The 17,401-nt window shown below is 48.6% G+C and overlaps 1 protein-coding gene across 1 annotated transcript; it reads left to right on the plus strand.

Moving 5' to 3' along the window:
* Nucleotides 1–237: 237 nt before the first annotated feature.
* LOC119404981 (QRFP-like peptide receptor) lies at nt 238–12,954 on the plus strand. Its single transcript, XM_037671727.2, has 5 exons — nt 238–1,456; nt 3,627–3,750; nt 5,725–5,927; nt 9,118–9,232; nt 10,355–12,954. The coding sequence occupies exons 1-5, from the start codon at nt 1,041–1,043 to the stop codon at nt 10,691–10,693; spliced, it is 1,197 nt and encodes a 398-aa protein (XP_037527655.1). The 5' UTR covers nt 238–1,040; the 3' UTR covers nt 10,694–12,954.
* Nucleotides 12,955–17,401: the final 4,447 nt, after the last annotated feature.

The raw sequence follows: 17,401 nt of genomic DNA on the forward strand, positions 1-17,401 counted from the left end.
CTGAGCCTAGGGATTATTGTAAGTTTCAGTGGTTGAATACGCCGCTGTGCCGCGTCATACGCACTAGTATGAAGGTGCGATACGCGTTCTAGTGTACTTTTCGAGACTTAATTTTATTTTATTTTGGCCGGTATAAAAGAATACCGTCGTGATTAGTTCTCTATTTCTTCCTCCACGCAGGTTTTCTGCCCACCACGACGACGCCAACAACATGGAATGAAAACATGAAAGACTAAGGTTCCGGAGAGCAGTAAACATAGAAGCTCACGTTGCAATAATTAATCTCTATTTATATTTGGTCATTTATGCTCCTGTAATGTGATAAGGGGCTCTACTCAGCCAGGGATACCAACGCACCTCTTCCGCACTTGGTTCAACCAGGCAGTCTTGATTAAGCATCTTTACCCTCATCAGACACATCTCCCCTTGCCTGTACAAACTATCCTTCCAAAAGAAGACAGGCTCTTGCGGAGTTCCGCTCACACCAGTACAATTTCCGTGACTGGTTCGACCAACAGGCGCCCTACATGCCAGGCACAATCCAGCGTATTTTCTATCAACTAGACTTTACGAATATTTTCGGGCCATTATGTCTGCCAGTCAAGCGTTTAATGAATCGTCACTAGTTAGTAACAACCCGCCGTACTCTCGGGCATCGTCAGGCGACCACCACAAACCGACTGTCTTCGCTTTTACCAACTATACTTTCTGCAAGCGAGTCGTTTTACGATCCACAGATCAAGGACTCAAACTTTCGTAACTCGTTCCGAAGCACCACCAACACACGTGTCTCGTAACGTAGACCACAAGTACTTTCAGTGGCTCCGCTTTTACCAAATAGACTTCCCGAAGGAAGCCCAACGGTCAAAGGTCAAGGGTCTCGGTCCGAGATAGTAGGTAAAGTGACACACTAAAGCGCTCCGTGTGTTTCTTTTCCTTGTAACCTCCGTTAATGTCGCCCGGTAATCAGTGCAAAGATCATCCGTAAGTTCGCCCGATCAATACATACTCCCGGAAAAAAACAAGCCACCCGAATACTAATGCCTCCCGGTCACGAGCCGAACTCTTCGTCGGGCGTTGCACCCTCGACCATCGAAGACGAGGACATTCCCGAGGACTACGACTACGAGGAGTCGGCGTGGCGCTTCGACCTGGCCGACCTGGTGCCCACGGCGGCCGTGTACGGGGCCACCCTCCTGCTGGGACTGGTGGGCAACCTGCTCATCGTGTACACGGTGGCCCGGTTCCCGCGCATGCGCTCCATCTCCAACCTGTTCCTCGCCTCGCTCGCCTCGGCCGACCTGCTCATCGTGCTGCTCTGCGTGCCCGTCAAGTTCGGCCAGCTCTTCTCGTACACCTGGACGCTGGGCGAGGTCGGCTGCAAGCTGCTCCTCTACGTCCAGCACGTCTCCATGATATGCTCCGTGCTCAACCTCACCTTCCTCAGCATCGAGAGGTGAGTGGAAGAGTAGTTTAAAAATCACAGGTTCCCTTATGCACTCACTTAAGACGACTCGAAGGCGAAAGCCGTCTCCTTTTTCTTCTTAGTCGATCGTCTTGAACCCCCCCCCCCCCGAAAGCTTTATGCATCTAACGTGGTATTTCATTGCCTCCGGGATCGCAGACATTGCAAGCTTTCTGCACCTCACAGGGTTTTGCCGTGCCTCCGAGATCGGCCCAACTCTGACCAAACGATGATGTCATGTAATGACCTCATCATGTGACGTCAAGTTAGGTGACTGTGGTGGTTCTTGGGCCCTCAGATGCAGGAAAACCAAGGCACGAACAAGAAACACATTTATTGACTTTACACAAACAATTACACACACAAAATTACACACGCTTTGTCCCACTGAACAATACAGATATCCTTAAGTCCTAACTTTTAGAGTTCTAATCACACGCGAGAGAATCGGCGCGTCCTGCCGTATAGGCCCGTCGAACGTCACTCACATACCGCAGTCAGGTAGCGATGATGCCAGCACGAAGCGGACAGGTGCGTGGTGCGAAGGTGCACGAACATACGACGACCTGCTCGTCGCGGAACGTACAGGCCCACGCTGACGACGGCCGACTCGGACGTGGCACCACGGCCACGATCTCGGCTCGGGAAAAGGTCAGTTTGGGCGTGGCACCGAGGCCACGATCTCGGCTCCAGAAGGGGCCAGCTCGGGTTGCGCCGGAACCGCTTGGACGTGGCACCGAGGCCACGATCTCGGCTCCAGAACGGGGTCAGCTCAGGTTGTGCCGGAACCGCCTGGACGTGGCACCGAGGCCACGATCTCAGCTCCTGGCCCGCACGCTCGTTCACCACCGGAACAGCTGCTAGGCCCGGCCCGTGGTACTTCCTCGTTCCCGGGACGCTCGTTCCTGGCCGCGTTCTTCCAGCCCGGCGACGTTCTCCAGCTGCCAGCTGCCAGGATGACACAACCTTAGCTGACCTTGTTCTGGAGCCGAGATCGTGGCCTCGGTGCCACGTCCAAAGTGACTTTTTCCCGAGCCGAGATCGTGGCCGTGGTGCCACGTCCGAGTCGGCCGTCGTCAGCGTGGGCCTGTACGTTCCGCGACGAGCAGGTCGTCGTATGTTCGTGCACTTTCGCACCACGCACCTGTTCGCTTCGTGCTGGCATCATCGCTACCTGACTGCGGTATGTGAGTGACGTTCGACGGGCCTATACGGCAGGACGCGCCGATTCTCTCGCGTGTGATTAGAACTCTAAAAGTTAGGACTTAGGGATATCTGTATTGTTCAGTGGGACAAAGCGTGTGTAATTGTGTGTGTGTAAGTGTGTGTGTCAAGCCGATAAATGTGTTTCTTGTTCGTGCCTTGGTCTTCCTGCATCTGAGGGCCCAAGAACCACCACAGTGACCTACTCGAGACGTCATGGTGACGTCACAGACTTTGGCGATCTCTGAAGTCATGACGCCGTCATGTAGTGACGCTATCACACTGGTGACATTTTTGCATCACTCGTGTTGACGCCGACGCCGCCGACGGTCAATTTAGGCGTTTGATGAGGCATTTAAGGCTATCGTATCAATAAAAACTTGAAGACAATAATTTAATAGGTGGCGTCCAAACTCAAGTAACAAGCGACAGTTATTCCTAAGTAGCAGCCACAAAATCTCGAAGGGCATGCTTTCGTGTACTTCAAGTTCCGGATTAAACTTTTGGGAGCCGCAAGAACGTCATGGGACGCATGTGTTCATGGGAGTCTCAGTAAATAAGACTGCACCTATAGAGAAGAAGTGAAAACAATAAAACCACTAGATAATGAAACTCGAGTTTTTAAAATATTCAGCTTAACGAAGACGTTCTCGCGCAAACATCACATTAGGTTATCGTCTTCGTTGAGTTAATAAGAGGGATTGCATATTCTGTGAACAGAAAAAAAGAATGAAACAGAAATCGTGCTTAACATGCGCACAGCTTACAATAAACAGAGGGTCTGCCTAGCGACACATTTTTTAAATATTTTTTCTCCTTAAATAGATACATTGTACGAACGAACGTTCATAGTGTGTTTTTCGATGTACCGAAGCTCTCAATGTAAAGAAATGATGGTCCCGTCTTCGTCGACTTCGTCAAATTAAGACTTAGCTGTACATTTCTTGCTGCACCGCAGGTACTACGCGGTGATCCATCCAGTCCGCTCCCGCTACCTCTGCACCTTCAGCCAGGCGCGTCGTGTGATCGTCTTCATCTGGCTGGCCGCATTTCTATGCGCCCTGCCCATCATCTTCGTCCAGGTACGGCTGGTGCAAGGCGTACCACGCAGAAGCGTATTGCATGGACGAATCAATCAATCAATCAATCAATCAATCAATCAATCAATCAATCAATCAATCAATCAATCAATCAATCAATCAATCAATCATAGATTGTGGTCCACCTGCCTGGTTATATACACAGCCTCTGATTCAGTGCACATACTAGGCGTGCACCTTTAATCACATTTTGGCTCAGCCCACGTACCGGCCACAGTGAAATTTTTACGCTCGCGTTTGACTCAATGTATATAGCAATTACTTCTAAGGAACACGGAATAAGGAATAAACTTCTGGGCCGATTATGCTCAGTTTTCATGAATTAAAAAAAAATATGGCAGCTTCGCACTAGTGGTTCCTTCGCACTGAAGGAAACGTGAAGCTGAGTGGGCTTCCTTGTTTCTCTTTATTTTTTTCTTTCTTTCTTGTCTTTCTTTCTCGTTCTCTCTGTTTCTTGTATCTCTTTTTTTGTATCGGCTTCTTTCTATTTTTATCTCTCTCTATCTATCTATTTCTTTATCTTTATTTCCCCTTTCTTCTCTCTCTCTTTATGGCTCCCTCTTTCTTTCTATCTCTTCCTCTGTCTCCATTCTTCTTTCTCTTTCTTTCTTTGCTTCCATCTATTGCTCTCTTTCTTTTTTTTCTGGCTTGCTCTTGTTTTTTCTATCTCTTTTTCGTGTCTCTTTCTTACTATGTCCTTCTCTCTCTTTCTATGTCTTTCCCTGTCTTTCTATCCTGTGATGTCTATATTCCCTTTATTCCTCTCTATTCTTCCTTCCTTTCTCTCTCTCTCTCTCTATTTTCTTCTTCTCTTTCTTTTTATCTGTTTCTTTCTCGCCCTCTCTCTCTTTAGCTAGTTTCCCGTGCTCCACTTCGCTGAGCATAGTTTTCGTTTAACGATCGCAGCTGCTGTGCTCGGTAGTGGGGCTTGCCCAATTCCTGTGGCGCATACCCACCTGAGGAGTTTTACACGACGGAGCACAAGTTATAGATAGCTTAAATAGCTCCACTGTAAAGAGAACGAAGACAGCGCGGGCCGGTTCATGACGACGATAGTTTTTTTTTTACGACAGAGCACAAGTTAACGACCCCTTAAGCAGCTGCGCTATTAAAATTTTGCTAGCAAAATTATTTGACCTATACCGCATCCACACATGTGCGAATAGAGGTGGCGCGCAAGTGTGAGAAAGACCAAATGAGCTACAGTACAATTAACCTTGCGCATAAATTACGATCACCTGGCAAGATGGACCACTGGTAGGATCAGTTAGATAGTAGTCATAACTAACTTATCCGACTGACACCTCCGAAACTCTAGCGTTACTAAATGGCCAGTAGAATGTTCGCGACTGCCTCAGAGGAGTAGTAACAGCTGCTGTTACTGACATCTTAAAGGGACACTAAAGAGCAAAACGATTTTTCTCGTATTAGTAAACTACTCGTTCATGATACCAAAATCACCACGCTCGCTGCGAGAAGACGCTTAGTAAGCAGAAATCGCGCAAGAAGAAAATGTGGGTGGCGACGCCACCATGAAGTTTCCGCACCATTCGCCGAGACGTCACATGTTTTGACGGCGCCTACTAGGGCCGACGTAGTTGCTAAACGGCAAAAATGAAGTACATTGTCCTCTGAGGGGGCCATAGATTTGACATACCAAGTTTGAGGAAATTTCGTGGAGCCAATGGCGCCAAAATACGATAAATAAACTTTAAAATCCGTGACGTCACGCGTAGAGATATTGACGCGAAATAAAGAAAAATGATACTTTGAACATAATTTTTCCTTTATTAATACACCTATGATGGTGAAATAACGACATTATAGTTCTCAAAGTACAAGTTATCAATCTAAACCGATTCATTGTTTCTCTTTAGTGTCCCTTTAATAGCAGTCACAACTTCTGTACTAACTTTTCCTAAGAGTGTATACGTGTCTCTTTTCGACGTGGCCTAGGTTCACGTGGAGATGGGCCTCCGTCGTCGCGCCTACTGGTGCATGCGGGACGAGGCCAGTCCAGGAGCGTGGCGCTCCTTCGAGATCTACATGCTCATCCTCGTGCTGTGCATACCCACCCTGGTCATGGGATACGCTTACGCCAAGATATGCGTGCAGCTATGGATGGTCGTTCGTGAGCGGGCACATCTCACATCCGGCTTGTAAGTACACCGGCATCACCCAGTGTCATGGGTCGCAAGAAGACTGCTGTTAAAGTGGTCCTGAACCAGTTTACAAGGGATCATTTGTCAGATTGTCTGTGTTTATGGCCTCACAAGTCAGTTGCCGCAAAAATTTCTCGAATCCGTCAAGAACGAGCGAAGTTACTGGGGTTTGTCGCACGCTTTAAACGCTTTCCCTCTTCTCTCGTCCCGACGAGGGTGCTGAAAGCCAACGTTACTAGAACAAACTCAGTTTCAAAGCTCCGTATCTCCGCCAGCGGAGGAGGGTGGTCCGAACGGCGGTCGCGAGAACTAGCGGCGCTGCAGTTCCGTCTTGCGCCACTATCGGCGCGTCGTCTGCTGCCACGGCATAACGCTGCGGTCTGCCGCGCAGTTGCTCGCGGCAACTGCGCGGCAACTTTCTTATTGTACTAGTTAGCTGGATATGCATAAGGTCGTCTGTATGCATTGGCCCGCGTGCGTTGTTCATTGATTGGCTAAGAATCGATGTTCGGTCTATATTGCCACGCCCACTTGTTTTATTTTGATGTATTCGGGTTTGACCAGCAAGGACGGTTATCAACGCTCGACGCTGTCCGCGAAGCAATGTTCGAGAAGCTTCGCGATTGTAGTAGATCGTTTTGTTAAGATTGCGCGCCGCACGCGAATGTTCTAGCTTTGTCGAGAGATAACGCCGCCACCAGCGATATCGCTGGAAAGTTCGATAGCGCCTGTATAAAAGCCGACGCGCTTGACCGCTTGTCAGATGATCGACGGTCGACGCTCTGTTCGCCGCTATCAGTGTATTGCTGTAGTTTGACTTTCAGTTTCCCGGCCACAAGTTCGGCCAAATAGTTTTATCTCGGACCTGCTGACTGCTGCCTTCGTCGACGTCACGACCCTGTGACAATATTTGAGCTGTCTACATTGCGCTTAACTTCCAAGCATAGGAGTTTCTAAGCGAATGAGGGTTTTCAGAGTAATTTTTATAACTACCACCACAATTTTAGCCGCTGCCGTCTTATCTAGACCAAGAACAACCCAACACGTTTGTGAAAGCTTTTATAGTGTTCAAAGAAGCGTCCTTACTCGAGATACAAAAACGTTCTAGAAAAACAGTACTCATGTTTCTACAATTTATTGAAAAAAACTTTCTCGAAAAACATCACCATTGCTTTGCAATGTTTACAAGACACGTTTTCGCGACGGTTAACGGGATACTGACCCAAAATCGGAAAATTTTACGAGAACTCGGTAAATGAAATCTCAGTGTGCGATTACATCGAATAGATGTCGTCTCTGAGCAATTTTTTTTCAGCGGATAGTTGTATTTTCGGTGTCTCATCTTTCTACGTCACATCCTTCTACGGCGCCTTAAACAATTCGAACAGATCGGCCGTGATGTGAGCACCGAGCAGTTATTCGCGCATACTCTGTCGCTAGAAGAGTCGTCAGTATTGAACTTCAGTTTTTCAACTTCACCGAGCAGATGTTCCATGCCCGCAGCACTTCTTACACTGTACGACAGCCGTTTGCGTTTCGTGCTGTAGCCGTTCACTACGCAGTTAAACTGCTCGTCAACTACAACTATTTTTTGCACAAGTAAGTCTCCGTTCCTGAAGCAAAGTGTGGGATTGGGCTAGTTAGTATTCCATTATTAAACTGCTCAGCGCAAAAAAATTTGACACGGTACACATAGAAAAGACTAGGACCAGCGCTTTTCGATGTGTACCGTGTCAAATTTTTGCGCTGAGCAGCCCGTTCCCGAGCCGGCGAGTGTAAAATATTCCGCACATCTTGTTCGATACCTCTTTGTAAAATCTCTCGAAAATCCACTGCTTTGAAGGCATAGCGACAGCTGACAACTGATCGAATATCAGTGTGATGCAACTCTCAGTCTCGGTAGCGTATATAGGTAATCGCCTGCCTTTCGTTTTGCTGTTCTATTTCTGGCGGCTCCTCCAAACTGGTCACTGGGCTTTCGCGGGACGCCGTGCGTTTTTTTTTTGGGGGGGGGGGGGGGGGGGGATTTGCGCCTAAACCCCGAACATTTTGGCTTTGAAATGTGGGGTGGAAGTGCTGGGAACAAGCGCGGCACGGCACCGGGCGCAAGTTCCCACTTTCCACGTGGGATCAAAACTTCTTGTCCCGCAACGACACGATGATAGTGCTTTACAATGTCGTCACTCTCAAAATGAACGTCACAGACCTTGCATTTCGCAGTAAGCTTCCTATCTTTGCGATTCGAAGCTTGAATGGCGTAGGATCTTTTGGAGGTCCGAAGAAGTGCCATGAAGCGGAGTCGTCGTTGCGGTAGCCGCTCTTGCAGCCCGGCACAAAGCAAGTCGGCATACCGCACTGTGAATCTGTTCGCCCTCGTTACGCTTCGTACATCATGCACGTGTCTTCGTACAAGACGCTAAGCCTCGTCAAGAACAGTCGCAAAAATGACGAGCTAACAAAGCGCAGACGACGCTGTAACCCACGTGCGCTCGTACATCGGCGGCGCAGATCACAACAAGCGCGAGCCGCGGGAGCTAGACGTGACTGCAGCGCCACTAGTTCTCACGACCGCCACGCGGACCGCCTCTCCGGCGGAGCTTTTAAACTGAGTTTGTTCTAGTAACGTTGCTGAAAGCTACGCAGGGAGGAATAACACGGGGGAAAGATGTTACGTCTGCGCACGTCGTGACCTTCGGCGCGCGTGATCTACCCCGTTGTGATTCCTGTGCACGAGTGTGGCTCACTGTGTAATGTTAGCACGCGGTAGAGCGCGGCGCCGGCACGTGGCGTTACCTCGCAGGAAGAAGCGCATCTGATCCGAACGGCGCTCTTGATTTATGTCGGCTAGTGGCCAATAGCATGCTGACAGATTGCATGCTGACAGATAGTCGCAACCCCCGCTCTGCGTTGCTGGGTATGTCCAATGTTTAAGGCCAACTTTATTTCTAGAATAATATCTACGGTTTCATTGGTACCTTCTTCTACAGACGTATCGAAGTGTTCACTAACGAGCCATCTCGATATCAAAGCTCTTTCTCCATGCAAACGAAAGATGGCGCGAGGCGTCTCGTGTAACTCGTGTCAATGTGTTTCCTTATAAAGTGGACTGTATTGACGCATATCTTTAGGCCTTAAGTCATTTCCCCACAAAAAAATGTCCCTTCGGTGGTCACCTTTGCTCGCGCAGGGCTTGTACGGAGATGTTGGAGAAGACGTCCGGCACCAATCACTGCTTCGGCGCCAACGGCAACAAAAGGATCCTCGGAAAGCCGTCGCGAGCCGACGAAGACACTGTGAAGCAGGTAAACGGGCACCACACGTGAGCCTTTGCCACTGCGTTTAGGCTAACACACACAAAGTACAGGCTGCAAACGGATAACATCTGTTCCATAGAGCTATGGCTTAGGCCGAAAAGCGTTTCTTGCATAGAGCAATAGAATTAGTTGACATTTTTCGGGGACCTCCCGATCTTCCACTTCCCGAAATTACATTGGAATATAGATGCTGTGCGTCATCGTTGTTGCCGTCAACGTCAGCTATCTGCAGTCTGTTTTTTAATGCTGTATTCCATGAGCAGCATGAAGAATAAAAGCTCGCATATTTTCGACGATAGATTAGCCAGAGTACTAATCGCTATGTTAAATGTTCACCTTGGTGAAGCTGAAGCTGTATGTGACCAAACGAGTGAGTGAGTGAGTGAGTGAGTGAGTGAGTGAGTGAGTGAGTGAGTGAGTGAGTGAGTGAGTGAGTGAGTGAGTGAGTGCGTGAGTGAGTGAGTGAGTGAGTGAGTGAGTGAGTGAGTGAGTGAGTGAGTGAGTGAGTGAGTGAGTGAGTGAGTGAGTGAGTGAGTGAGTGAGTGAGTGAGTGAGTGAGTGAGTGAGTGAGTGAGTGAGGCCTAAGCTTTCACAAGAACACGTCTGGAAAGGGATGATCACCGCACATTAAAATGCGTACCGGTAACAGAACAAGTTAAGATACAGAAGAAAGTATTTCTGTTCTGATAGAGGAGCCTTGATCACAATTCAACGTCCTTTTGCTTCTTTTGGCCATTTAGGTCTGTTATTAGTGTACAGTGAGTGAGTGAGTGAGTGAGTGAGTGAGTGAGTGAGTGAGTGAGTGAGTGAGTGAGTGAGTGAGTGAGTGAGTGAGTGAGTGAGTGAGTGAGTGAGTGAGTGAGTGAGTGAGTGAGTGAGTGAGTGAGTGAGTGAGTGAGTGAGTGTGAGCGAACAACCAAAAGTGAGCATTACTCGTAGAATTAAATGCTGACTTCAACTGATGCCCAGTGCAGGGCAGGCAGCATACCAGTTTTGCTAGACCAGTTAATATGCCTGCCTTTTCTCTTTCTCCCCTGTTCCTTCCTTCTTTCAACTGATGCAAAAAACGTTGATCTGAACTCCCTCTCCCACTTTTGTACATCCTCGCAGGTGATCAAGATGCTCATTCTGGTCGTCTGCCTCTTCGTGCTTTGCTGGGCGCCCATCCTGATCCTGAACGTGCTCACGTCGTTCGGCAGCGTGTCGGCGTTGAACTACTCCTACCTCAAACCACTGCGCACCTGCTTCCACCTGCTGTCGTACCTGAACAGCTGCGTCAACCCTCTCGTCTACGGTTTCATGTCGCGCTCTTTCCGGGTGTCCTTCAGAGACGCCCTGTTCGGCTGCCTGCGCCAGGGCAGTGCGTCTCAACGCGGAGCCACGTTTCGCACAAGCAGGACTAACATCACCAGCGTCAGCATGGGACGCTCGGGCACCTCCGTCACATGACGTCAGCCGCCGCAGCCCTGCGTCCGCTGTATCCGCTGGTCGACGAGCTGCGGTCCCGCTCTCGACATGACTACGACGTCCAGTGCCGAAGGCTAACCGATGATTGTTCCAGCAGGAAGAAAGTATCACCGGTTGAAACGAAAGAGATCCGCGTAACGTCTACACGCTGTGACCTAATGCGGTTACGCTCACCAAATTCCTGTGACACCAAGAGTGAGCGACTAACACGTCGGTTGTCTACAGTATACCAGATGCCACTAGTCGAAATAATGACAAGCATCCCAAATGTTCACTACAAGGGGTCACCAGTGAAATGAAATTGCTCCAGAAACGATTTGTAGCGCAAGAAACATAGACACAACAGAAGACAACAAACCAACAGGCCCAAATCGCCACAAGTCTAACACTGCAACCATGCGTGGACTGAATTCTGTCACCAGAGCGTTACGGCATCGCTTGTTGATGGTTAACAGAAGGGTTATATGTATTAGACCGGATACCACAAGATTTAAGAGTAGGGTGCGCTCAGCATGTGCCAGGTTCTCGACAGAACAGTGATATGAACTGGACACGATGTCACCGTTTTAAAGAGCGCGGTGTGTTCTGAATGTGCCACCTTCTTCAGTGTAGACCTATCTGAACTGTACCATGTGTCAACAGTCGAAAGAATGCGAATCAACTCGAACGTGCTACTTTCGCCAAATACTCAGTGTTACCGTTCGAAAGAGTGTAATGTGTTCTGAATGCACATCTTCTCCATAGAACGCGAATGCCGAAGGCCAGAGACAAGCCCTAAGACCCAACGTAAAAAAACACGGAACCAGCGACTCAGGTTTTTTTCAGAGAGAAGTCATCGCAAGAGAGATTATCTTTGCCACACGCAGTGTTCTCCCAAAGAAGGCCGTATGCGAACATGTGATCTTGGTGCACGGACAAGAAACTTCGTGGAATGGAGCGGCCGCACAGCTTCCCGTTATTGAACCATGGCCTCCGCGATCAGCTCCGGCAGCGCGCTTCCGAAGCTGATCGCGGAGGCCACGGTAACACATAACCACATATTGGCAGATTTAAAGCGTTACTGTTGTTCAGTCTAATAAGGAAACGAGCTCCTCAATCAATTCCCCGTCTAACATTGTGTCTTGGGACAGTGTTATCTTCAGTCAGTAGCGAAAGGCCCGAACACCGTAAGGACATGCCATCTCGAAGTTTCCACAATAAAACTTCTGTTACGGAACTACTGGGCGCGTGCACGACGGCGCAGGGTAAGAGAAAAAAAAGTCGATGTATCGAATAATGAAGTAAGGCGTTTTCGTCAACTCCAAGCTCAGGCCACAACCATCTGAATTGTGACAGCGTTGGACCTCGTATTCTCGTCAAGGAGCTGCTAATCAACGTTATCTTTAAGTCGGGACCGTAAGAGATAAAGGAAACAAACGATTCACTCAATGCGTGGCAAGAACGATGAAATAACAACACTTAGGATCGTGTTGATGACGCTGGTTCTCTGGCGAGGCTCACATAGAAAGTGAAATCGCATGATGAATCCGGCGTATAACCAGCGAAGTCCTCCAAGAACAACTCCTGGCCGTCCGGAGAACTCACGCCATCGGGAAAGCCTTTGGCCTACCGGGGCCTCCGTGGGCGGAGCCACCAACTTAGCCTGGGGGCTTTGCCCTCGGGCCGTAGTTTCTCTGGACAATAATAAAGTTCTTGCCATGCCATGCCATGATGAATCCCTCGGCCATGCGAGATCTACATCTGTGCCACATCTTGGCTGTGACACATGTACTTCGATATGCCCGGCTATAGAAGCTATCTGGCTTCAACTCTGAATCGTATTGCACTGTGAATTGTAATGGTAGCAGACCTGAATGCATCAATGCGGTGACAACAGCGAACGGTGCTACACAATGATGAAGACTTCAAAAAATAATTCGATCTAGTTTGACGGTGAGCTCAAATTGTGACATAGACTGCGATGTTAACAGCGACGTCGACTGTGACAAAGACTGTGACGTAGCTGTGACGTCGACTGTGACGTAGACTGTGAATTGAATGTCGTGCACCGACATGTCATTGGGTCGTCAAGGCGTCATACTTGTGTGCCCCGCTTTGAAAACGAGCGGTAGCAGCAACGTACTCCACCGCGCAACGTATTGTGCAACGTAATACACCGTCGCACAGTCTGTGGCTCCTTTTTAACACTCGCCTGCGACGTCACAACGGGATCGCGTGGGGTGAGGCCCAGTAACCATATTAGAGGCGATAGTTCTGGCTTTCACTTGTACGGGGCTGTTGAAGAGTTGCGTCGAGGACACGGTGCACCGAGCATCCTTTCTTGTGTCATTTCATTCTTTCAAGCAGTCATAAAATCACAGCACGAAACTGCGTCGATCTTGTCTCAAGTTTATCCCGCCTGCACTGCCGACACAAATTTAGTCAAAGCTGTGTATGTCGTAGCCTTAATGAAAACTAACAGACAGTGAAGCCAAGGATGGTATAGAGGACGTTATTTGTAATCTTTTAACTCTGTCGTAGTAATTGTGATCATCCCGCGATGATGACATCATCGCGGGATGATTTTTTGCGTCACTCGTGCTGTTGCCAACGCGAAATGCCAGTCAATTTTCGCATTGGATGAGGCATCTAAGTCTTTCGCCTTATGATATACGTTTCACAGATGAACATTAAAACACTGATTTTTCCCTGTATATCCACGACACAAATTGTTCACATTGAAGACTAATCACGTATACACGCCACATATATTGAGAGGTACGCTTGGAAGAAAATGTTCAACAATCACTGTTTTCGCCAAAACATGAGCAATTTCTTATCAACATACAGCAACAGCTGCAGAGTTTCGCCATTGGAGCCAAGCAAAATCGGGCCACGGCGACTATGCCTTATCCCAAAACATCCGCGATACCACAAAGTTCGCATACGGCTCACTTCTTCTTACGTCCGCTGATATCGTGGAAAACCGCAAATTGTTGTGTAAAGTAAACACTGAATTGAACAAGGCGTAAGCCTTTTAACCGAAACGATCCGCGAAAACAAAATCACATGCCCAAAACGACATATGTCCATGATACGACAGATGTGACGACGTCCTTCAACGACTCCTTCGCATTACTCGAGTGCTTCCGAGAGAGAGAGAGGGGGGCGGGGATATGAAGTTGAAGCAGGTTGAAGTGTTTGGAGCGCGCTGCTCTGCCGTCTCAAAATGAGAGACTGGGAGAGGAAAATGTCCGGCCAGCTAGTCTGAGCTAGAGTTACTGTAGCGGAGCTAGTCTGATCTAGAGACGCCGTAGTGGAGGGCTCTGGAAATTTCGGCCACCTGGTGTTCTTTAACGTGCACCTAAATCTAAGCACACGGGCCTCAAACGTTCTCGCCTCCATCTAAAATGCGGCCGCCGCGGCCGGGATTCGATCCCGCGACCTGCGGGTCAACAGCAAATGAAAACAGTGGCAATTAAAGATGTTTATATTAACGCTAAGGGACTTTTGCGCGCCTGCAACGCATGCCAGGGTGGAGAGGGCATTGTCGGCGCTGAAATTTGTTACATCGAAGGCTGTTATGCGATCACAAGAGCTGATTTTGGCGCCATAGTTGTCCGCCGCCGCCGGTGTCCGTGACCGCTATCGCGTGAAATGAGAAAAATGATATGAAAAACAAATAATTACGATCGGATGGGATTTCAACCCGCGCCCCCTGCGTGGCAGTCGAGTCTTCCATGACAATGCCACGCTGATGTTTGTAACTCTTTTGGAAAAATACCCTATACAGGCGTCATGCCGGGCAAAGAATCGTGTTACCATATGTAATAAAGCATGGCAGAAGAGTAAAACAACAACCACTCATCACACAATGCTAATTCCACAAAGAGTGTGTGGCTTAATGCTTCCCGCCCACTGCAAAGTGCTCAGCCATAATTCTTCAGCGTCTTCAGCCACAGCACAAAGCGCGCATAATGCCTCACAGATGTGTAGCGGGTACCACGATTATCCGAAGAATGACGAAAAATGACATAGGGGAGACTTCGCTACTTCAGAAAAATTACGATGGTTTATGGCGTAGTGGGTACCTTGCACGTGTACTTGTATTAGTTGCCCCAAGAGACTCTAGACGGGCTCTACAAAGTCCGCTCTTCCCGCTTTCACTGTGACTGTGCTGCGCGTTCCGCGCAGGCCTGGCGATCTTTTTATCAGAAAAGCGATCTCGTACACCAGAGAGTACATTCGATGACCGTACTGCTTCTGAATTCTCAAACTCTCTAGTGTCTTGGGTCCTCAGTTCTCATGATCTCTACCCCCTTCAGCGACATTGTGTACAATTGTACACATCAACTACGGAGACGCGTCACGCAACGCGTGTTTCTTCAAATGACTTGAAACGCAGTGTGCACATTCGTGCAGACTTCCTGAGTGGTCAACTTGCGCTCATTATTTCATTGCGCTTCGTTATTGCTGCAGAGGATCACATTGCTGCAGACACTACCATGTTCGAGGATCGTTCGACGTGCCGCGTCCCACAACCAACATCAAGAGTATTTTTTTTTATTTGCTCGCAACGAATAAAAAAAAACTGTGCATGCATTTTGGGCCTAATATTTGATTTTTTGATGCAACATTTGAAGGTGACTGATTGCAGAATAATTGTATATCTAAATACACGCTAATTAACATTAATTACTGAAACTCACAGAAAGCAACATATTTCTTCATTTTCTTTCCTGTAATGTAATACTAAGGGCCTTGGAATCATGCCATGTGAATTTGACGCATTTACAGACAGTGCATCATAATTCGTGCCTGAATGGGCTATTCAGCTACTTCGTTGTGCGAACTCATATAGTGCAAGAAGTCTCGCTAGCTTTCACAGTGTTGAACCTGATCTGTGAAACGGAGTATAGCGCTAAGTCCCGATACTGTAACCACTACAGCATGAATGCCACTGCCGAAAAACTTATCGCATACAATGTATGCGCAGCGCAGTGCGACGCTTGTCGCGTTTCTATCTATTTCGCCACGGACGCATGTCCACCGCCAGCTATACCGGGTGTCCCAGCCATAGAGTTTCCTGCAATACTTACTAGAGGGAACTCTGGCGCTAGTGTCTATGGGAGCTGCAACGCATGACGCTTCAACCAGCATGGGAATGATGGGTAGTACACAAATTTGTCTAAACTTCGTTCTTTCGGCTCCGTTTGGCTCCGCGTCGGCTGCATCCGCTTTGTCGCAAAACGAAGTTCAGCAAAAGTCAGCAGTTTAACTTCGCCACTTTAACTTCTTTAGGCTCAGCGATTCAAATATGGTCACGAAGTTCACAACGATCCATTCTTTTATCCGAAAGAAAACCAAAACATAGCAATAAACAAAGCCACAAGTACGTTTGAAGCCGCAAGCACGAAGATTAGGCAAATTTGTGTACTACCCATCATTCTCATGGTAGCTGAACGATCGCAGCACCAGAGTCCCCTCTAGTTAATTTTAGGAAACTCTATGGTCCCAGCTATCTTTAGCCAAGGGTTAAAAAATACAATATTAAAGGCAGGCGAGTGAAATCAGTTGCAAATTGTTGGCAGTCCCCTTGCGCACTACAGACAAATTTTAGGAGCTAGCTCGCCAGGTTCTTAAGCCGGGTCAAAGTCCTACGCCGTAAGCGTAACCTTAGTTCCAGAGGCGACTGCTACAAGCGCAACTCGCGCGAAAGAGAAGTCTTCTTCCTCTTGTTCTTCTAGCGCCTTGATTATGACATTAACGCAGGCAAAACCACATATGGCATAGCCAACTGTGGCATGCGGCGTTCGCTAAAATCCGGCAGTGCCCTTCGATACTTATAACATGGACGAAGAAGACAAGGCGGCGGAGCGGAGGGCTCGCAAGGCAGCCGCAGCGCGGGCTCGCTGCCAAGACCCTGCGCTGAGAGCTCGCGAGGCCGCAGAGAGACGTCAGCGTCGTGCGGACCCTGAGATACAAGCCCGCGAAGCCGAAGCAGCGGCAAGAGAACCTCGAAGAGGTACGGGCGCGGGATGCAGCGGCCAAGCGCCGAAAGCGGTCGCTACCTGATGTTGCTGGCGCCTACGCGCGCTTCAAGCGCGATTTCCTCGACCACACGTTCGGCCACAGCTGCAAGGTGTGCGACCGCTTGTGGTTCGACAACAACCTGACACCAGTCGCTACTATAACAACGTGTGACGTCTTTATATGACACTAGAGGAATTGTACGGAGCATTCACGGTTTATCCGATTATCTCCGAGCCAGCTCCTCAATCATCACTCACTTCGTGGATATGGCGTCAATATTTTGTGTTTAATTAGTTAACTTGTTACTTAGATTTATTTAACTATATTGCTAAATATTGACCTTAGACAATAAATGCGACTTGAAAAGTTCCAGAGCGTCTTCAGAAACGCCCACTGCATTATTTGCAATAAGGAAATTCTCACGTAGCCATTTTTTTCAAGCTGCAAAGGAAACGCACGAAATAAAAAAAACACGTGACTAGCGCATTCGCGTGCAGCGAAAGTGCTGCTCTCAGCCGTGGTTTGAGCGAACGAAATCAGCAGCGGCAGCGACTCACCGGCTCCGTTGCAGCGGTAGGGCGATAAGTTGGCGGTGGTTTCTTGGCCCGCGCTCGCTAGACCTTGCACCGTCACGCGCGCCAACTGGCTTACGCGGGCCAAGAAACCACCGCCAACTTG

Source organism: Rhipicephalus sanguineus, chromosome 9 (genome assembly GCF_013339695.2).
Source record: "Rhipicephalus sanguineus isolate Rsan-2018 chromosome 9, BIME_Rsan_1.4, whole genome shotgun sequence".
In the NCBI taxonomy this organism is placed as follows: domain Eukaryota; kingdom Metazoa; phylum Arthropoda; class Arachnida; order Ixodida; family Ixodidae; genus Rhipicephalus; species Rhipicephalus sanguineus.